The sequence below is a fragment of the Cervus canadensis genome, chromosome 33 (assembly GCF_019320065.1).
Source record: "Cervus canadensis isolate Bull #8, Minnesota chromosome 33, ASM1932006v1, whole genome shotgun sequence".
NCBI classification, from domain to species: domain Eukaryota; kingdom Metazoa; phylum Chordata; class Mammalia; order Artiodactyla; family Cervidae; genus Cervus; species Cervus canadensis.
In genome coordinates, this window is record NC_057418.1 from 31363859 (window position 1) to 31382306 (window position 18448).

General features: G+C 45.1%; 1 protein-coding gene across 8 annotated transcripts in view; it reads left to right on the forward strand.

The window, feature by feature from the left end:
* Positions 1-18448, forward strand: part of MAP3K4 (mitogen-activated protein kinase kinase kinase 4) — a 139980-nt gene that overhangs the window by 101591 nt on the left and 19941 nt on the right. For all 8 annotated transcript variants that reach the window (XM_043457299.1, XM_043457302.1, XM_043457303.1 and 5 more), the window contains 10 exons: positions 3245-3361; positions 5635-5734; positions 5914-5997; positions 6279-6545; positions 8276-8425; positions 11460-11621; positions 12037-12170; positions 12717-12795; positions 13888-13954; positions 17843-17939. In XM_043457299.1, coding sequence (XP_043313234.1) covers positions 3245-3361; positions 5635-5734; positions 5914-5997; positions 6279-6545; positions 8276-8425; positions 11460-11621; positions 12037-12170; positions 12717-12795; positions 13888-13954; positions 17843-17939 — 1257 coding nt within the window. The remainder of the gene's footprint in view (positions 1-3244; positions 3362-5634; positions 5735-5913; positions 5998-6278; positions 6546-8275; positions 8426-11459; positions 11622-12036; positions 12171-12716; positions 12796-13887; positions 13955-17842; positions 17940-18448) is intronic.

The following is an 18448-nucleotide window of genomic DNA, read 5'->3' on the forward strand; positions in this document are numbered from 1 at the left end:
TCGGTCTTTGTCTCAGACTCGGTGGGCACTTCTCAAGCCTCACAAGTAGGTATTTTCACCGACACTGTTTTGGGAATGTTGGGCTGATCACAGAATCTCTTTATGAACTGGGTGTTTATGTATGGTGAAGGAATCGAAACGTAAACGAAGGAAAAGCATGAAGCAGGGGGCAGTGCTCACGGGGCTGTCTGTTCCAGGACACGAATGTGTCTTCTCAAGCGCAGGCACCTGAGCGTTGAGAGCGAGGTGTGAGGTATGTGGTCCTTGCCGGGGGCCGCTCCCCTGCTGAGGGACTGGGGGCCGGGCCTCCTCCCCGGCGCTGAACCCCGCGGCCGCCCGGTGGTGCCGCCTTCTCTCGCCTGCCGCGTCGGCCGTCTGGTTCCTCCGTTTATTTTCAGGAGCTCTTTCATACCCAGCTCACGTTTCCTTCCCCCCGCGCTGTGTGCACCCTGCAGGACCTCTGCTGTTACAGGTCTCCTCTCCCTGCAGAAAGCCACTGTCCTCACCCCGCGGGTCTGTGTTCGGTGCCCGGCAGCTCAGAATGTTGTGTCGACTCTTCTGCCCTGACCACCTGGTCTTTATGTTTTCCTGCATCTCTGAGTGAACAGGGAGCTTGCTCTTGTCTCAGCGCTCAGCCAGCTTCAGGCCAGGGCTCCCAGTCTGCCCTGTTTTCCTGTTCTGGTTGGTTTCCACAGTCAGCCTTACGGAAACATGTATTCACTGGCATCTTCAGCGTCTCTCGCCCCTCCTGATTCTCCATTGTTCTCTTTCACCTGTAATTTCTTCTCTTTGCATCTTCCCTTCTCAGTCTGTCAAGCTTGGCTGAAAAAAAAAGGTGTTTGAAAAGGTTACTGTTTCCTTTCACCACCAATTCTTGTTATTTAATTTCTTTGTACCGTCATTATGTACCTGTCAGTGTTCGTTTTTATCTTTGGCTCGTCCTTCAGGTCCCTTTCCGTGCAGTCTGTGGCCTTCAGCTTCGCACCCGTGTTCTGAGAAGCTCCGGAGCCGCGACACTGCCCATGCTGAGGGGCCGCCCGCCCGCCCTGTCGTGGTTCTGGGTGTTTGTTGTGTTGCTGCAGCGTTCTCCCTGGTTCCAGCCGTCTTGGCGTTGACCCTGACCCCATTCTTTCTCTCACTCGCCATCTCTGATTCCCCGTGGCTGTCCCTCTGGGATATAACCAGCGTCTGACCTCCACTCACCACTGCCCATTTCCCCTCTTCCCAGCCGGTTACGTTTCCTTGTATTTTGCTATAGCAGCTCTCTCAGGAATCTGCTTCTGCCCGTCACCCTCTAAGGTTTATTCTCAGTGATCCTGTTAAACTGTACATCAGACCATTTTTTGTTACTGTTGTCCAGTGACTAAGTCGTGTCTGACTCTTTGTGACCCCATGAACTGCAGCACGCCAGGCTTCCCTGCCCTTTACTATCTCCCGGAGCCTGCTCAAACTCACGCCCATCAAGTCAGTGATGCCATCCAACCATCTCATCCTCTTTTGTCCCCTTCTCCACCTGCCCTCAATCTTTCCCAGCATCAGGGTCTTTTCCAAGGAGTCTGCCCTTCATATCAGGTGGCCAGAGTGTTGGAGCTTCAGCTTCAACATCAGTCCTTCCAATGAATATTCAGGATTGATTTCCTTTAGGAATGACTGATGTGATCTCCCTGCAGACCATTTTTACCTCTGTTTGAAATACGCCAGTGGTTCTCCTTACTCAAGGAGAAGTGGGAGCCCCTGAACCGTGCCCCGTGGTGCCAGGCGCAGTCTGACTTTGCGTGAGCTCTGTGTCCTTTCCCGGCTCTCCTGCGCGTCCTCTGCAGCCGCGGTGGCTCCCTGCCTTTTCTCCGTGGGCCCGGCCTGCTCCTGCCTCAGGCTCTTTGCGCTTGCTCATCCCTGTGCGCGGACTGCTCTGCACCCAGTTATCTCTGCGACTTCCTTCCCCACTTCCTGTAGGTTTGGCCAGATGCTATCTTCTCCATATTTAAAGTTGAAACTCCTACCTGCAAGAGCATCTTAGTGTTCTTCTTAATTTTTCCTCTCCAGAGCACTTATCAATAGTTGAAGTACTCTATATTTTTCTTTTTTATTTGATTTATTGCTTCTTTTTCCCCTCCATTTACTGAAGAAATTTTATCTCTTCACTGCTCGTTACTCCATAACAGATACTGATTAACTAATTTATCCTGGATATCCTTGTACACTACTGCTCTTTACAGGCATGTTTTTAATCAGGCCGTTTCCCCACTCGGTCACTGTTACAGCCCACCCTCTGCCTGCCAGAGGAAGATCACACGGTCGCAGCACATCCAAGGCCTCCGCCGGCACGGCTGGGTCACTGGTCCTGGCCTCACTCCCCCTGCTCCTCTGCTCTTCCCAGCTCAGCAGTTTCTCTTCACCAACGTGCCTCCTGCTTAACGCATCCTCGTGCCCTTCGATCATCCTTCCTGTCCTTCCTCGACGTGCCTCCCCCTCCTCCCTCCTCCGTGCTCCTCCTGACAGAACCCCTCTTCCCCCTGCGGTTCTGGCTCCTACACCTCTGCACTGCCCGCAGGACCCGTTGAACCCACACCCTCAGACAGCGCCCCTAGTGGTGACCTTCTGCCCCTTCTGATGCTGGTTCTGGACTCAACCTGCTCTGCTTCACTAGGTTATACGCTCCTTTCATCACAGAAGTCAGTAAGCTGCTGTTGAATTTTCACTGAACTCATTTAGATTTATTTTATACATTTGGGTTTGCATTTTAACCCTAGTATTTAGACTGTATACTTGATGAGAAGCATCAGTGATTACAGTAGTTCATGTTCATTGACTGTGAAAATTGTGATGGAAATTTTTAAAAGTGATTGCATTTAAGGAATTCAGTTTGTTTCTTATGCTATCATTTAGTTTATTGAGCCTTTAAAAATATTTTGTCATAGATATATATTTGAGCCCACTTTATACCATTTCAAACATTTAAGATGAAAGTAACATGTGATAATTACATAGCTACTGTGAATGTAATTTAAGATTTTAAGGTTTATAATGAAAAGCTGGTAGTGGAACAAAGGTAGATACATTCCACAGTCGAGATTCTGCTTTTTTTCACATTAATCATGATGTTAAATTAAAAGAGAAGTCTCACTGTCATTGATTTTTGAACTACTGACATGATAGCTCAATCTTTCAGATTCTCATTCCTGAGAGAATCTGAGTGGGGACAGTTTTTCTTCTCTGGTTTATGTCTGTTGTTTCTGTTCCTTAGTGACATTGCAGGAATGCTGCTGAAATCGACAGGAAGTTTTCTAGAGTCTGGCTTACAGGAGAGCTGTGCAGAATTCTGGACCAGTGCCGACGACAGCAGTGCTTCAGATGAAATAAGGTTGAAGTTGCATTTCCTTTCCTCTCCCATTTCTGATTTCATGTAGTTTTACTCTTGGCAGTGAGCCTGAAATGTGCCTTGTTGAAGCCAAATCACGCTGGACTTGAAGAACGTGGGTTGTAGATCTAAAGGGATTTATGCGTGACTGCTGTATTGTCTTTTTTCGTGTGATCTTTGAGTTATGGTTTTATGTGAAATTGTCTTTGAAGGTGACTGTTATTTAATCTAATCCTTAGAGACGATGTAGTTTAAGTCGACTAAGAACTAGTAGGGTAGAATTCATTCACATGTTCCGGACTGTCTTTAGTTAACTAGTTCCTGTCCTTTAAAGCCTCTGTAGTAGTCCGTGAATACGTTAATTGACATTTGGTGCATTTTTGTTGTTTGTATACTTACCTCACCCCTTCTGTTGAACGTTCGGCTTGAGTACATGAAACCGGTCTGGCTCACCTACTTTGTTTTCTCCCGTTGTGTGCAGACAGGATTGAGGGTGAACCGTGGTAAAGTGCTGTTTTTGCGGCTTACGTGTCACTCATAGAGCTATTTTGTGGCCAATTATCAATAGTACCCTGTGAATCAATATTAGGAAGTGCTAAGGCGGAACTAACTTCTCTAGAGGTGTTTTTCTCTCACCTTCCAGAATTTGATAGAAAACACATTTTGGGATTTCAGAACACGGAAATGTCTTTATACCAGGATTAAAGAAAGAAGTTACTACATAGGCTCTCACCTGGGAAAATACTGAATTATTGAGAAATGGAATGAATCAGTTCATAGAAGGTCTTGCAGTTTTGAGCGCTGACATGGTAGATACAGAATAAGCGAGTTCAGTCGTTGGGATGGTGAACTAGAGAATGGCTCTTATAGTGCTCTGATTGTTTCCTGGGGGTGGATCGAGAAAGGGGGTTCACACGCAGTGATGTGCAGGGCTGACTGTCCCAGCTCCAGAGCACCCACATGGGTCGTGCACACCCCCAAGTCACAGCTCAGTGATGTCCTGTTGGTGGATTGAAAATCGCTATGATGGGTGTATCCACACCGAGAAAATCAGCAAACACGACACAAGACAATAATTTAGGGGGAGCTGGTGTTAAACATTTCCTGGCTCACTGCTCCTTTTTAGTTAGATCATGAGCAGAGAGTCAAGAACCTAATTCCTACTCCAAGAATTATCCTAATGTTGTTCAGTCGCTAAGCCGTGTCCAACTCTTCGTGACCCCATGGACTGCAGCTCACTAGGCTTCCTTGTCCTTCATTATCTCCCAGAGTTTGCGCAAATTCATGTCCATTGAGTCGATGATGCCATCCAACCATCTCATCCTCTGTCATCCCCTTCTCCTCCTCTCAATCTTTCTCAGCCTCAGGGTCTTTTCCAGTGAGTCGGCTCTCAGTTGCATCAGGTGGCAAAAGTATTTTATGTATCCTAGTGAAATCCTAATGAAATGCCAACAAAGGTCCATCGAGTCAAAGCTGTGGTTTTTCCAGTGGTCAGTAGGGATGTGAGAGTTGGACTATAAAGAAAGCTGAGCACCAAAGAATTGATGCTTTTGAAGTGTGGTGTTGGAGAAGACTCTTGAGAGTCCCTTGGACTGCAAGGAGATCCAACCAGTCAATCTTAAAGGAAATCAGTCCTGAATATTCATTGGAAGGATGCTTTTGAAGTGTGGTGTTGGAGAAGACTCTTGAGAGTCCCCTGGACTGCAGGGAGATCCAACCAGTCAATCTTAAAGGAAATCAGTCCTGAATATTCATTCCTGATGCTGAAGCTGAAACTCCAATCCTTTGGCCACCTGCTGCGAAGAACTGTCTCATTGGAAAAGACCCTGATGCTGGGAAAGATTGAAGGCAGGAGAAGGGGACGACAGAGGATGAGATGGTTGGATGGCATCACCAGCTAGATGGACATGAGTTTGAGCAAGCCCTGGGAGTTGGTGATGGACAGGAAAGCTTGGCGTGCTGCAGTCCATGGGTTCGCAAAGAGTCAGACATGACTGAGTGACTGAACTGAACTGAATGTAGTTTTTAGGAAATTGAGGAAACTGTCATTTGAACGTTATTAAGTATGCCGCACTTATATAACCAATATTTGCAAGTACTTTCTAGAAAACTGTGGGGAGCAAGCTTCAGCATATTTCGAGTGCATTCTTAATCATTGCTTGTTTCTAAAATCTTCGGGCTTTATTAATGTGAGTTGGAATTTGCTCTGTCTTTACTGTTGTGTGTTTCTTGGCATCCCCCCGTGAATTCTAACTGGGTTTCTGTCCGCCTGGCAGGAGATCGGTTATAGAGGTCAGCCGAGCCCTGAAGGAGCTCTTCCATGAGGCCAGGGAACGAGCCTCCAAGGCACTGGGGTTTGCCAAGATGCTGAGGAAGGTGCGTTCACAGTTTTGACGAGCTGTTACTTATTTTTTTCTTCTATCTTATTTTTTAAAATTAATTAATTTTTTAATTAAAGGGTAATTTCTTTATAGAATTTTGTTGTTTCCCATCAAACTCTTTTTACTTTTTAAAAAGCTAACCCTAAAGAAGTTTCTCTGTAACTGTGACCCTAGGACTTGGAAATAGCCGCAGAGTTCATACTTTCGGCCCCAGTCAGAGACCTCCTGGACGTCCTGAAGTCAAAGCAGTACGTGAAGGTGCGCACTTAAGGCGGTAGAACTGTTTTACCTTTCTTACTCTAAACAGAAATTTTTCTTAAAGGTGTAGGTGGTAAACATTTTAGGCTTTGCAGTCGATATGTGGACCCCAATTTTAAGACTGCCCCATAAGTTCCCAATGCTATAATTAGAAAAGCAAAGTTCTTCATGCTTACTAAATTGTTTTAAGGATGCAGATGAAAAACCCGAAACATGCACAGTAACATTTCTGTAATAGACGGTGTTCTTGAATTCAGGATTTTGGATTGTTTCTCTTCCAGGTACAAATTCCTGGCTTAGAAAACTTGCAGGTGTTTGTTCCAGACGCTCTTGCTGAGGAGAAGAGCATTATTTTGCAGTTACTCAATGCAGCTGCAGGGAAGGACTGCTCCAAAGATTCAGATGAGGCACTAATTGACGACTATCTGCTTCTGACCAAACATGGGGACCGCGCTCCGGACTCAGAGCACAGCTGGGCCGCGTGGGAGGCACAGCCTGTCAGGATCGTGCCTCCGGTGGAGACGGTTGACACCCTGAGAAGCATGCAGGTCTGTCTCCCCGCCCGTCCCCCCACCGCTCCCCGCCCTGCCTGGAGGCAGTGTTGTTACTGCTGTTGTTTTTGAAGACTCTCTTTGACCCCATGGACTGTACCCGCCAGGCTCCTCTGTCCATAGAACTCTCCAGGCCAGAATACTGGAGTGGGTTGCATTCCCTTCTCCAGGGGATCTTCCCAACCCAGGGACTGAACCCAGGTCTTCCACATTGCAGGTGGATTCTTTACCCCTGGGCCACTGGGGAAGCCCCAGAAACACGTATTGCTTAGACTTTGATGTTTTGATGATTTTGTTTTGTTACTGTACTAAAATATTCTGGGAAGTTCTTCAGTTGTACTGAAGTATTTGAAATGTTTTATATCTTTCCTCACTTCAGCCAAGTACATAAGTTAGGTGCACCCACCTGTGACCTGGAAGAAATTCCCTCCTTCGTTTAGTTTGTAGTTGCAGATATCTCAGCTCTTCAAGTGTTGATTTAGCGGCGAATCACTCTAAACAAGACAAACTTTTTACCGTTTTACCGGCTACTTGACTCCTTTCTTCTGCGTGGTCAGGTTGTCACCTGCCTCCCTGGCAGTGATCCTGTGACGGTCTGTGTGCCTCAGTAACTAAAACCGTAGGAAGCCTCTCACGCCACTGTGTTCAGAGAGCGTCGCACCGACACATACGCTCCCGTGTGTAAGATAGACAGCCTGTGGGGAGCTGCAGTGTCGCCCAGGGAGCTCGGCTCGCTGCTCCGTGATGGCCTCGAGGGTGGGCTGGGGGCGCGGAGGTCCAGGCCGGAGGGCATGCGTGTGTACATGCGGCTGCTTCACACTGTGGAGCCGCAGAAGCTCGCCCTACAGCACTGGACAGGAATTCTCCCCCAGTTAACACACACACACACACGCAGACTGTGCTCAGCTCCGGGATGGCGGTGAGTGCGCACCTGCACCTCGGACTCAGCGGACACCCCGGCCGACTGCCCCCCAGCACGAGTCTCAGTGACTGGTGCTCCGTCCACTCAGGTGTTTAAACCAGGATGTGGCCGTTCACAAACGTTCAGCCTCCGCCCTCCTCCACTTAAATGGCTCCCCCAGCCCCGAAGCCTTTCCAGTCAATGAGCTTTCCTCTGCATCCCCAGAGCCGCTCCTGGGGTCGGACCTGATCACCTTTTCTGCACTGTCGCAGGGCCCCACTTGTAGTTTCCCTGCTTCAGGCCTCACATTTCCTCCCTCTCGTTCGGTGCTTGTTTTGGTACTTCCAGACCGATCCTTACAATTCATACATCTCATCCCAGGTCTACTCAGAATACTGCAGTGACTGTCACTTAACACAAGTAATACGGGCTTGGTTTCTGTTTTATACAAGCCCCCTCATCTCATCCCATTCTTACCCCTGCATTTTCCACCTTCACACGCTGCTCCACGCGCGCGCACACACACACACACACACACACACACTCCGTCTCTGCTCCAGGAGGATTGTCTTGGAGTTCTAGCGTGCTTTAGACACCGCCTGCCCACACCGTCCCATGGGATTCCTCCCCGCTGTGCTGGAGAGTGTAGCCATCAATGCCCGCTGCGTTGCTCCAGGGGAACAGCTTAGTCCAAAGATGTACTTTCTCATCAGGTGCTTGCTGGCCGGGGAGCCCTGGGGTGGGTGGTGTTAGGGCCTGGGGGTTGGACTGGAGTGGACAGCTGGCGGGGTCTGTGTGTAAGCCCTGGGCCCGCTTCTCTCCCCAGGTGGACAATCTCTTACTCGTGGTCATGCACTCTGCACAGCTCGTAATCCACAGAAAAGCTTTCCAGCAGTCCATCGAAGGGCTCATGACTCTACACCAGGAGCAGACTTCCAGTCAGCCCGTCATCGCCAAAGCTTTGCAGCAGCTGAAGGTATTTCACCGTCAACTGTATCTTATATCTGGTGCGATGCCAGGGACGTATTGGTGTGTTACAACCTAAGTACTCCAGGGACTTGAGCTCTGAAAAGTGTCGTCTCCATTCTCTGTCTCTCCCCACTTTCCCATGTCTAAGTTAAAAATTTTCCTGGATCTTCTTTGGAACGGTGGAACGTAAGAATTGGAAAGGGTGAAAATTTGAGTAGTTACGTGACTTCTTAATGGTCACATGTTTGGTTAGTATTGGACCTTAGGTCTCTTCCTTCCTAACCCAGTTTATTTCTCCTTTAGCAATTACCAATATTTACTAGAGGTACTGTCAGCCAAAAATGTGTAATTAAAAAAAAGATTTATTCTTTCACTTAATAGATGATTCAGTCAAATTGGTTATAATAGAGAAAACCAGTTGTGGATTGTGGACAGGCAGAGAGGCTTTCAGAGTTCATGACAAGTGAGAGCCTTGCCTTTTCTTGCCCTTATTTCTCGTTTTCCCTACTTTTTATTCTGTACTCCATTCATCACTGCCCCACAAGCCATCAGTTTTCTCAGGCACATCACGGCTTTACTTCCTGAAGAAGGACTTCTTGAAATTACAAGTAGTTTGATAAATGCTTATTTTTGTTCTGCCAATCTGATTTGTCTTATTTAGCTGTAAACATTCTCCCTTATAGATTGTGAAGTAAAGGTCGCTCAGTCGTGTCTGACTCTTTGCGACCCCATGGACTATACAGTCCATGGAATTCTCCAGGCCAGAATACTGGAGTAGGTAGCCATTCCTTCTCCAGGGGATCTTTCCAACCCAGGGATCTAACCCAGGTCTCCCGCATTGCAGGCGGATTCTTTACCTACTGAGCTACCAGGGAAGCCCCCTTTATAGATTGTCACACCATTCTAATACCAGGGCAGGGGGCTTTTGTCTTTTCTTTTAGTTTGAGTTAATGAGTTCTGGAGAGTACAGAATTTTATACGATGTTGATTATCCTTGAGCTCGAAAAGTTTGTAGCCTTAAGGATCTGAGCTGTCACTGCACACACAGGAGGGGAGACCGGGTCCTCCTAGTAGCAGCTTGCCGTGGAGGCACTTCAGCTGGGGAGGATTTCTGAAGGTGTGGGTTGGGAAGAGACCAGTGAGAGAAACACTGGGGCGTGGTGTCCATGGATCGGGGTCACGGGAATACTCACAAAGCATCAGTCTGGTTTGGTTGGATCCTGGTAGAGTGGGAAGAAGTAGGGGATGCGGCTGGTAAAAAATCAGATCGGCAAAAATCAGACTGTTGGGGGATTCTGAATTTCATATTCTAAGCCCCAGAGAGTCATCGAAGATTTTGGAAGAATAGTTTGGAATACAGCATAAGGGAATCGCTTGAAAAGTGAAAGTGAAAGTTGCTTAGTCGTGTCCGACTCTTTGCGACCCCATGGACTATATGGTCCATGGAATTCTCCAGGCTAGAATACTGGAGTGGGCAGCTTTTCCCTTCTCCACGGGATCCTCCCAACCCAAGATCAAACCCAGGACTCCAGTATTGCAGGCGGATTCTTTACCAGCTCAGCTACGAGGGAAGCCCAAGAATATTGGAGTGGGTAGCCTACCCCTTCTCCAGCGGATCTTCCCGACCCAGGAATTGACCCAGGGTCTCAAGCATTGCAGGTGGATTCTTTACCAGCTGAGCTACCAGGGAAGCCCTCTAAAAGTTTGGCCTGCTTTAATTTAAGATTCCAATTCTCACATAATCCAGTGAATACGTCCCATTTGCTAGCTAACGAGCAATAAGGTGAATTGTCCCACTTGGGAATAAAAACTTCATCACGCTTAATCTCTTTTTTCTTAAAGAGTAGCATTTTGTCTCACAAATCCTGCTCATAGCACCAATTAACGTTTTGCCGAAAGCTTTCACTTGCGTCTCAAGTTCGAAGGATTTGTTAACAAAATAAGCTGCTCGTTATATACAAATAAATAATACAGATATTCACTAGAGAGTTACCTAGTTTACTTTCAATATGCTCACATTAAAAGAAAAGAGAAAGAGCAGAGAGTACATCACCAAATTGGGTTTTGACCGACATCCAGACTTAAACAGCGCTAGGCATTCCCGTGTCACAGCACATCCGGAGCCCCCGTTGGGAAAGGGGTAATGCATTTGTGTGTGTTTAAGGTGAGTGGAAAGGGACCCGAGCGTGGGGCTGTTGTGCTATGGGGTCAGTCAGTAATTGTTGGGGAACTGTCCTGAGGCTCAGATGGTAAAGAATCCACCTGCAATACGGGAGACCTGGGTTCGATCCCTGGGTTGGGAAGATCCCCTGGAGGAGGACAGGGCAGCCCTCTCCAGTATTCTTTCCTGGAGGATCCCCATGGACAGAGGAGCCTGGCGGGCTATAGTACATGGGGTCACAAAGAGTCAGACATGACTAAGCGACTAAGCACCACCCATACCTGTGGGTTGTAGGGTGTCTGCCAGCATCCCAGACCTCTGCACAGTGGATGCCGGGAGGTTTCACAACCCTCCGCCATCCCTCCCCACACTGGACAGCCAGAACGATCTTTAGCGTCTCCCGTGTCCCCTGGGGTGGCAGAATTGGCCCCAGTGGAGAACTGCCCTGAGGGGGACGAGGCCAGCGTGACTAGTAACACTAGAGGTCTCTTAGAAACGTGTCCTTAGTTCACTCTGTGGCGCTGAAGCACTGCTCAACGCCTGAGCAAGCACCGAGGGGAGACGCGACTCTGTTTGATGTGCAGAAATGTTGAGGCTGTAAGCATCTATTCAGAGCCCACCATGTAATCAGGCATGGTATTTCAAATCGGTTGTTTTCCGCTTGTATTTCATCAGGTTTTAAGAATATCTAATACAAATAACAATACCAAACTGTTTTTTCTTCTTTGGTCATTCCTTTTGAAAAACCAAAATAAATATGACTGGACTGTATTACAATGGTCAATGTCTGTGTGATGATGAAAGGAATCTTCCTCTAAAATGAGATGGTCGTTGTGTGATCTGTTCCGTTTTGGACTAATTATGGTTTGGGGTTCTTTAGAATGATGCCCTAGAGCTCTGCAACAGAATAAGTGATGCCATTGACCGTGTGGACCACATGTTCACTTCAGAATTTGATGCTGAAGTTGATGAATCTGAGTCTGCTACACTGCAGCAGTATTACCGAGAAGCCATGATCCAAGGGTACAATTTTGGGTTCGAGGTAAGTACAAAATAAGAGGCAAAGCATGCTACAGTTTTGCCATAGCTTTGTAACTTACTGACAAGAAGCATTAGGAGTCTTGCACGGCACATCTCATGATCCCATTATTGTAATCACAGCTTAGTCCAGAATGTCATCTTACACCCTTGCTGGATGTCAGAAATGTTGGGTTACTTTTAAACTGTCAGATAGTTACCTGGTTTTAAAATTTAAACTTATGAGTAAGACCTTTGTGAAATTGCATTTGAAGACATTGTTTTCTCTGTAACGCTTCACACTCTTTTTAGAATATGTAAAGTTCACTGGCTTTTGCTTTTCGTTTTTAGAAAAATGACATTTAAACAGCATTATGGTGTGTTAAGTATTTGTGTAATTGTTTTCTGCTTAATTTTGATATGCATGAATCTTCTTACAGTATCATAAAGAAGTTGTTCGTTTGATGTCTGGCGAGTTTAAGCAGAAGATAGGAGACAAGTATATAAGCTTTGCCCGGAAATGGATGAATTACGTCCTGACGAAGTGTGAGAGCGGCAGGGGGACGAGACCCAGGTAATGACGCGCAGGACGGCTGCTGCCTGAGCCCCGCGGGCTGGAGACTTCCCTTCTTACGGTTTATGGGGGTCTGAGCGGATGATGGAAAAGCATTTGGAACTCTTTGATGAGCAGTTTTTTATTTCTTTCTTTTTTTTTTTTTTTATGAACCTATCTACATAAAAACCCTGATAACTCTTGAAACACTTTTTCTCTTGTAATCGTTCCAAAATGAGTTATCTTTAAGCAGTTCACATTCTTCCTGGACAGGTCTTCTTAATTGCTAATCTTCTTTCCTCCTTTCCTCCTTTCCTCGTAAAGTTTATGCCCATTATTTAGTGTTAAATGGAAAAGAAATTGGTAGCCAGTTCCTTTACTAAGAAGCCATTCGTCTTTCTCAAAACGCCCTATAATCTCACTGAACAGGAGGCAGATAGAGACACAAATGTGTTTTGTCCTAGACAGTAATTTTCCAATCGGATTGCTTTTCAGCGTTGAGTAGACTAAAACGGCTGTGGCGCGTGCTGGGTTGTTTTGTGACTGTTGCACTCTTCTGCGCGACAGGTGGGCGACTCAGGGCTTTGACTTCCTGCAAGCCATCGAGCCTTCCTTCATCTCTGCTCTGCCAGAAGACGACTTCCTGGTATGGGATGTTCTCAAGTGGTTTTCCTGAAAGAGCAAGTGGATCATTCTCTATTTCTGACTGTGTACTTTTTTTTTATTAATATAGAAAGTGGGTCTTCAGTATGTTCACCTAATCGTAATGCTAATGCTGAGACATTATTGTACTCTAATAGCAGAGAAGGACATTCCCTGCTCTTTTTATAACCATGTTGTTCAGCTGACCAAGTCAGTATGCAGTTGTTTATGCAGGCTGGCACCTACAGAATAAGTGTCGGTTTTTTGTATTTTATAAAGTGCTGCTGCTTTTTAGCAGCTTAATGAAGAGCGAGGAATAGCTATTTCAGTTCAGTGTGTATCTTTTTTTAATTTTGACTGCCGTGCATTACTGTGAGACCTTGGTTCCCTGAAAGTGAAAGTGTTACTTACCCAGTCGTGTCCAACTGTTTGTGGCCCCATGGGCTGTAACCCGCCAGGCTTCTCTGTCCATGAGCTTCTCCAGGCAAGAATACTGGAGTGGGTTGCCATTTCCTTCTCCAGGGGATCTTTCTGACCCAGGGGTCAAACCCAGGTCACCTGCATTGCAGGCAGATTCTTTACTGTTCCCTGCCCAGCGCTCAAACCCTTGCCCCTTGCAGTGGAAATGCAGATTCTTAACCACTGGACCACCAGGAAAGTCCAGCGTGGGGTGTTTTAGAGCATCATGCCAAATGTTAAATATTATCACAGTATTCAAATAAATTCTATCAGATCAAGAAGATGTTGTTAAGATTCGTTCATTTCAGCCTCCAGTAGAATGATCACAGGAGCAGTCCTCGGCTTGTGCACGTCACTGCACTGTGGGGAGCTGAATGCCAGTTTGCTTTCACTTATGGAAATGGAACTGTGTACTGTATTATCTTAAATTTGTTCCGTGTGTGTTTAATTTGTGTTCATACCTGTTTTCTTTTAAACTAACTTTGAAAGTATTTACTTGAGGAAAGTATCTTTCTTTTTCTTTTTTTTGGAAAGCATGTTTCTTTTAAATATGCTGAAAGCTTAATTTGTGCTCCTTATATGATTGAGAATGTGTGCATTTTTTCTCTCCTCCTTTCCCATTTCCTTCGGTTTCTAGAGTTTGCAAGCCCTGATGAACGAGTGCATTGGCCATGTGATAGGAAAGCCGCACAGCCCTATTACAGGTTTGTACCTTGGTAAGAGAGCAGGTGAAGCGCCCCTCCTGGGAGCAGCACATTGTCCAGAAACTGCAGCCGTTTAAAGGGCTTCGGAGACTAAGAGCATTCAGGAAAATGACAGTGAAAGTTACAGGGATGAGGGGTGCACACAGAACTCCACAGGAGCTTTTCTGAATTTAACTAGAAAATTAAAATGGGAACCTAAGGTGGTCCATGCTTGCAGCAGTATTAAATAATTTTTTTCTTTTTTTTTTACATCACCACTCATTCCGTTCTCCCCCTTAAACTCTTTCCTTCTGGGGAGGAGAGACTTGGAGAAACACTTTCTGTTAAGAAGCAAGGCCTTTCTTGCCGCAGGTGGTGAGTGTGATTGTTCTGCCCCTCCTTCCTCACCTTTGGAAGGAGGATGAGTTTATTTTCTTCACAGCTTTCCCCGGTACCCACATTCTTCACCCATCTTCCCAGTTAGAAGATTCCTAATTGCCACCGCCGCCCCCACTCCTGTTTGGTTTTATTTTAAAAAAGAAAAAAAATTGTCATGCTATAATATACTCAAATTACAATTTTCAGTTATAGTTAATATATAGTTTTGCAGTATATGTTGAAGCTTTAAAACAAAATATCAGTAAAAGGCTATCTTACCCCATTCTTGAGATAGTAAACAAAAGCAAAACTATGTTTATGTGTAATAACCAGAAAAGAAAACTTAGACATTTTTAACAATTTCGATTACACAAATAAAATAATTCATAAATGGTAAATTTATTAAGCAACAGCATTATCTTAAAGGCTGCTTACTAGCTACTCCAAGTTAGTAGACTAGGTTTTAATGCTTGATTTCTGTATCCTTAAAATTCACCCAGTTTATACTGCTTTTTCTCATTTCTATGAAATGAATTATCATTTGTGAAACCATGTGAACATTTTATACAAAACGTTAAATATTCTCATCAAAATTTTCATTAAGCATATTATCATAATTACTTTGAGTTTCTGATTTCCTAAAATATTTCCATAAGAATACATGATCAGTAATTCAGTAAAAATTGCTGTTGTTCAGTCGCTCAGATGTGTCCGACTCTTTGTGACCCCATGCTCTGCAGCATGCCAGGCTTCCCTGTCCTTCACTGTCTCTCAGAGTTTGTTCAGAAGTAAAACTTACTTCTCTAAAATGTTTTCATAGGATTTATTGAAGTAAAAGTTACTTCTTCAAAATATTTTATTGCATGAGGAATCATTTTATTTATAGAAGAAGAAAATTACAGTGCAGAAAAATCACGTAGAAAATGAGCATGTAGAAGAACGTTGCAAGAGAGGAAACCCCCCCGCGGAGCGGGGGCTGTTGGTGTGAGTCGCTGCCGCGCCTTGCCTCGTGCCGCTGGCGGGACGGTCGGCTCGTGGCCCTGCCTGTGGGCACGCGGTGTTCTTCCTCCTCCCGGCCCCGGGGTGGCCTGAGAGCCAGATTGCCCCAGGGGTTGCGGGAGTCTAGTGACCTGGGCGCACTCATCGAACATCTTTGAGCATCCCCTTCTAGTGCCTGAAATCGGATGCGGAAGAGGGCTCAGTGAGGTGCCTGCGTTCTGTGAACCGTGGTGTTCTGCACACGGCAGGACTCACCCTGGGGGCACTCTGTCCTCACGAGGAATGAATGAATGTGAGAGCGCATCACTGCCCTCGCCCCTTGCTTTCTACTCCCCCTCGACTCTGTCGCCACGAGAATGTCCAGATGCTCTGTCATCATCTGTCACAAGCAGATGATAACAGTCTGGTGTAGAACCTTGTTTTTTCTCTGTGCTCATGTAAGTACACAGATGCATGCTCCCGCACCTTTCTTTATCGCTCATATCATCACACAAGCATATACACTGTTGCTTTCTTCCCCCTCCCGTTTACTGTATACAAATCGGATCACTTCGGATGTTAATCGCTGACGATTGTAGAAATCCCTGCGTGTCAGCACGTGTAGATCCAGCTTCCTCTCTTCTGTGGCCTTGTATCCATCGTGTGTCTGCTACATTCCCTTAAATGTTTTGTTAGTTTTGCCATGAAGAGCATCTCTATGATAAATGTTCACCACTCATGAAATCTGAGCATCTCTTTTATGTTTATTGGCCATTTGGATTTTCTTTTCAATGAAATAGCTTTATAGCAGTTAAATACACAGACTCTTAAATGTTCTGTTTCATGCACAAAGAATGTTAAACTTGTCTGTGTTTTAACAATGTCTTTTTTATATCTTCATGGGAAAATTTTGCAGTAATTTTTGACTCAGTGGTTCTCAGTATGTCTGCTGAATTAAAGACATCACCATTCTTGCCAGATCTGTTTTTTTTTTTTTTTTTCTTTTTGTCTTTGAATTTGCCTAGAGTTTCTTCCATCTAGGGTTATAATAGTTGAGATAATGAGCCATAGATACAAATTGCTTCTGAACGTTTCCTTGATTTTTGTTTTGCAGATTTTCCCTTTAGATGTCTCCAATTTGGGTACTTCTCTTTCCTGTGTAATGTTATTAAAAGTAAACAGGAACCATGGAGAAGGAAGTCATTTCATTTAGGGTAAAACATATTTAGAATAAAATGTTGTTGTTCAATCACTAAGTCGTGTCTGACTCTTTGGACTGCAGTGCTCCAGGCTTCTCTGTCCTTCACTGTCCCCCGGGGTTTGCTCGAACTCATGTCCATTGAGTCGGTGATGCCATCCAACCATCTCATCCTCTGTCTCATCTCGTCTTCTCTTCCACCCCTCAGTCTTTCCCAGCATCAAAGTCTTTTCCAGTGAATTGGCTCTTCACATCAGGTGGCCAAAGTATTGGAGCTTCAGCAACAGTCTTTCCAGTGAATATTTAGGATTGCTTTCCTTTAGGATTGACGGGTTTGATCTCTTTGCTGTCCGAGGGACTCTCAATAGCCATCTCTAGTGCTACAGTTCAAAAGCAACAGTATTTCAGCACTCAGCCTTCTTTATGATCCGTCTCTCATGTCTGTACGTGACTACTGGAATAAAGCATGTGTAGACTAAACTCATTAGCACATGAAGAGAAAATACGGTGTTTTAAAAAACTAATGGAGAAGGAAACGGCAACCCACTCCAGTATCCTTGCCTGGAAAATCTCATGGACAGAGGAGCCTGGTGGGCTGCAGTCCATGGGGTTACAAAGAGTCGGGCACGACTGAGCGGCTGACACACCTACACCTAAAAACTAAGGAAGGCTAAGACAAAGTTAAAAGTCAGAGGAAAACCTGTTAGGGAGAAGCAGGCAAAATATATCATACTCATGACTAGTTGCATTTAGTTATTGGGGAAAAGAATTGTCAGCATTTTTGTAGTTATTAGGTAAGGTGTGTTTTAAATTGTGTTTAAAATTTTATCCCTGTTTACCCTCTACCAGAATATTTAAAAGAAGGAAAGAATAGTCAGTTTAAACTAGTGCCCATCCTCCTGGTTTGGTTTAAAGGCATTAAACTCCCTGCATTCAGGAAAATAACAGTGACCCGTCCTCAGCTCAGAACCTATCGAAGGGTCACCCCTGGCCAGAATCTCTTTAAAAGTGGAGACGACATGACTCCTTTTTAGTAGAGAAATGCTGCATAAACCACATTTTAATCTGTCTCCTCAATGGGTCACATGTCATACATTACATATATTTCACTCCAGGATTTAAAAAATGTTTTTGGTGGAGAAAAGTTTGGATGTGTAATATAACTTTATTAGCTTCCAAAGAGTGACATTTTCCCAGTGTTTGTATATGTAATATGATTTTCCTACTTACATAAATGGTTTTATTTTGGTCACCAGCAAAAGTAAGCCGCCTCCTGTCTCCACTGAATTGCCTGGCCTGACAGTTTTCTGCTAGTTCCTTTAACAAGTTGTTTCTGTCACTCTTTTCACTGACAGCCATTCATCGGAACAGCCCCCGTCCCGTGAAGGTGCCGCGATGCCATAGCGACCCTCCTAACCCGCATCTGATTATCCCAACTCCAGAGGGATTCAGGTATTTGGTGCCTGTGTAGACGTTTGCTGTACAAATTCTCCTCTGATGTGCATGCCAGTCTGAGACCTGCTGATGCTTGCTCTGATACCAAATACTGTTTTCTGTGTTGTTTATACGTTTTTAAAAGCTCTTATTTTCGTTTTCTTGAAGACACACCACACTGCCTTAGTCACAAAAGAAGACTTGCCAATTTAAAGCACACTTGTACCTTTCAAGATAACTTTGTTTCTCAGCTTATTTTTAACTGCCAGCTACTAAATGCTTTCCAGCTTTGGAATAATTCTTTCTTTTCCTTTCTTTGAAAAATAACTTTAGGAAAACAAATTTGAGTGTGCATAGCATGGTAAACATTTGAAAAGCAGAACTAAGTGTCATTTTCAAAGCTGGAGATAAAAACTGGAGTGACCCTTCCAGTCTTGACTTCTATGTGTGTATGTAACTATGAAGCAACTTAAATTTTGAGTGAGTTGGAAACTCTGATACATTCAAAACGCTTCCCTTGAATGTGG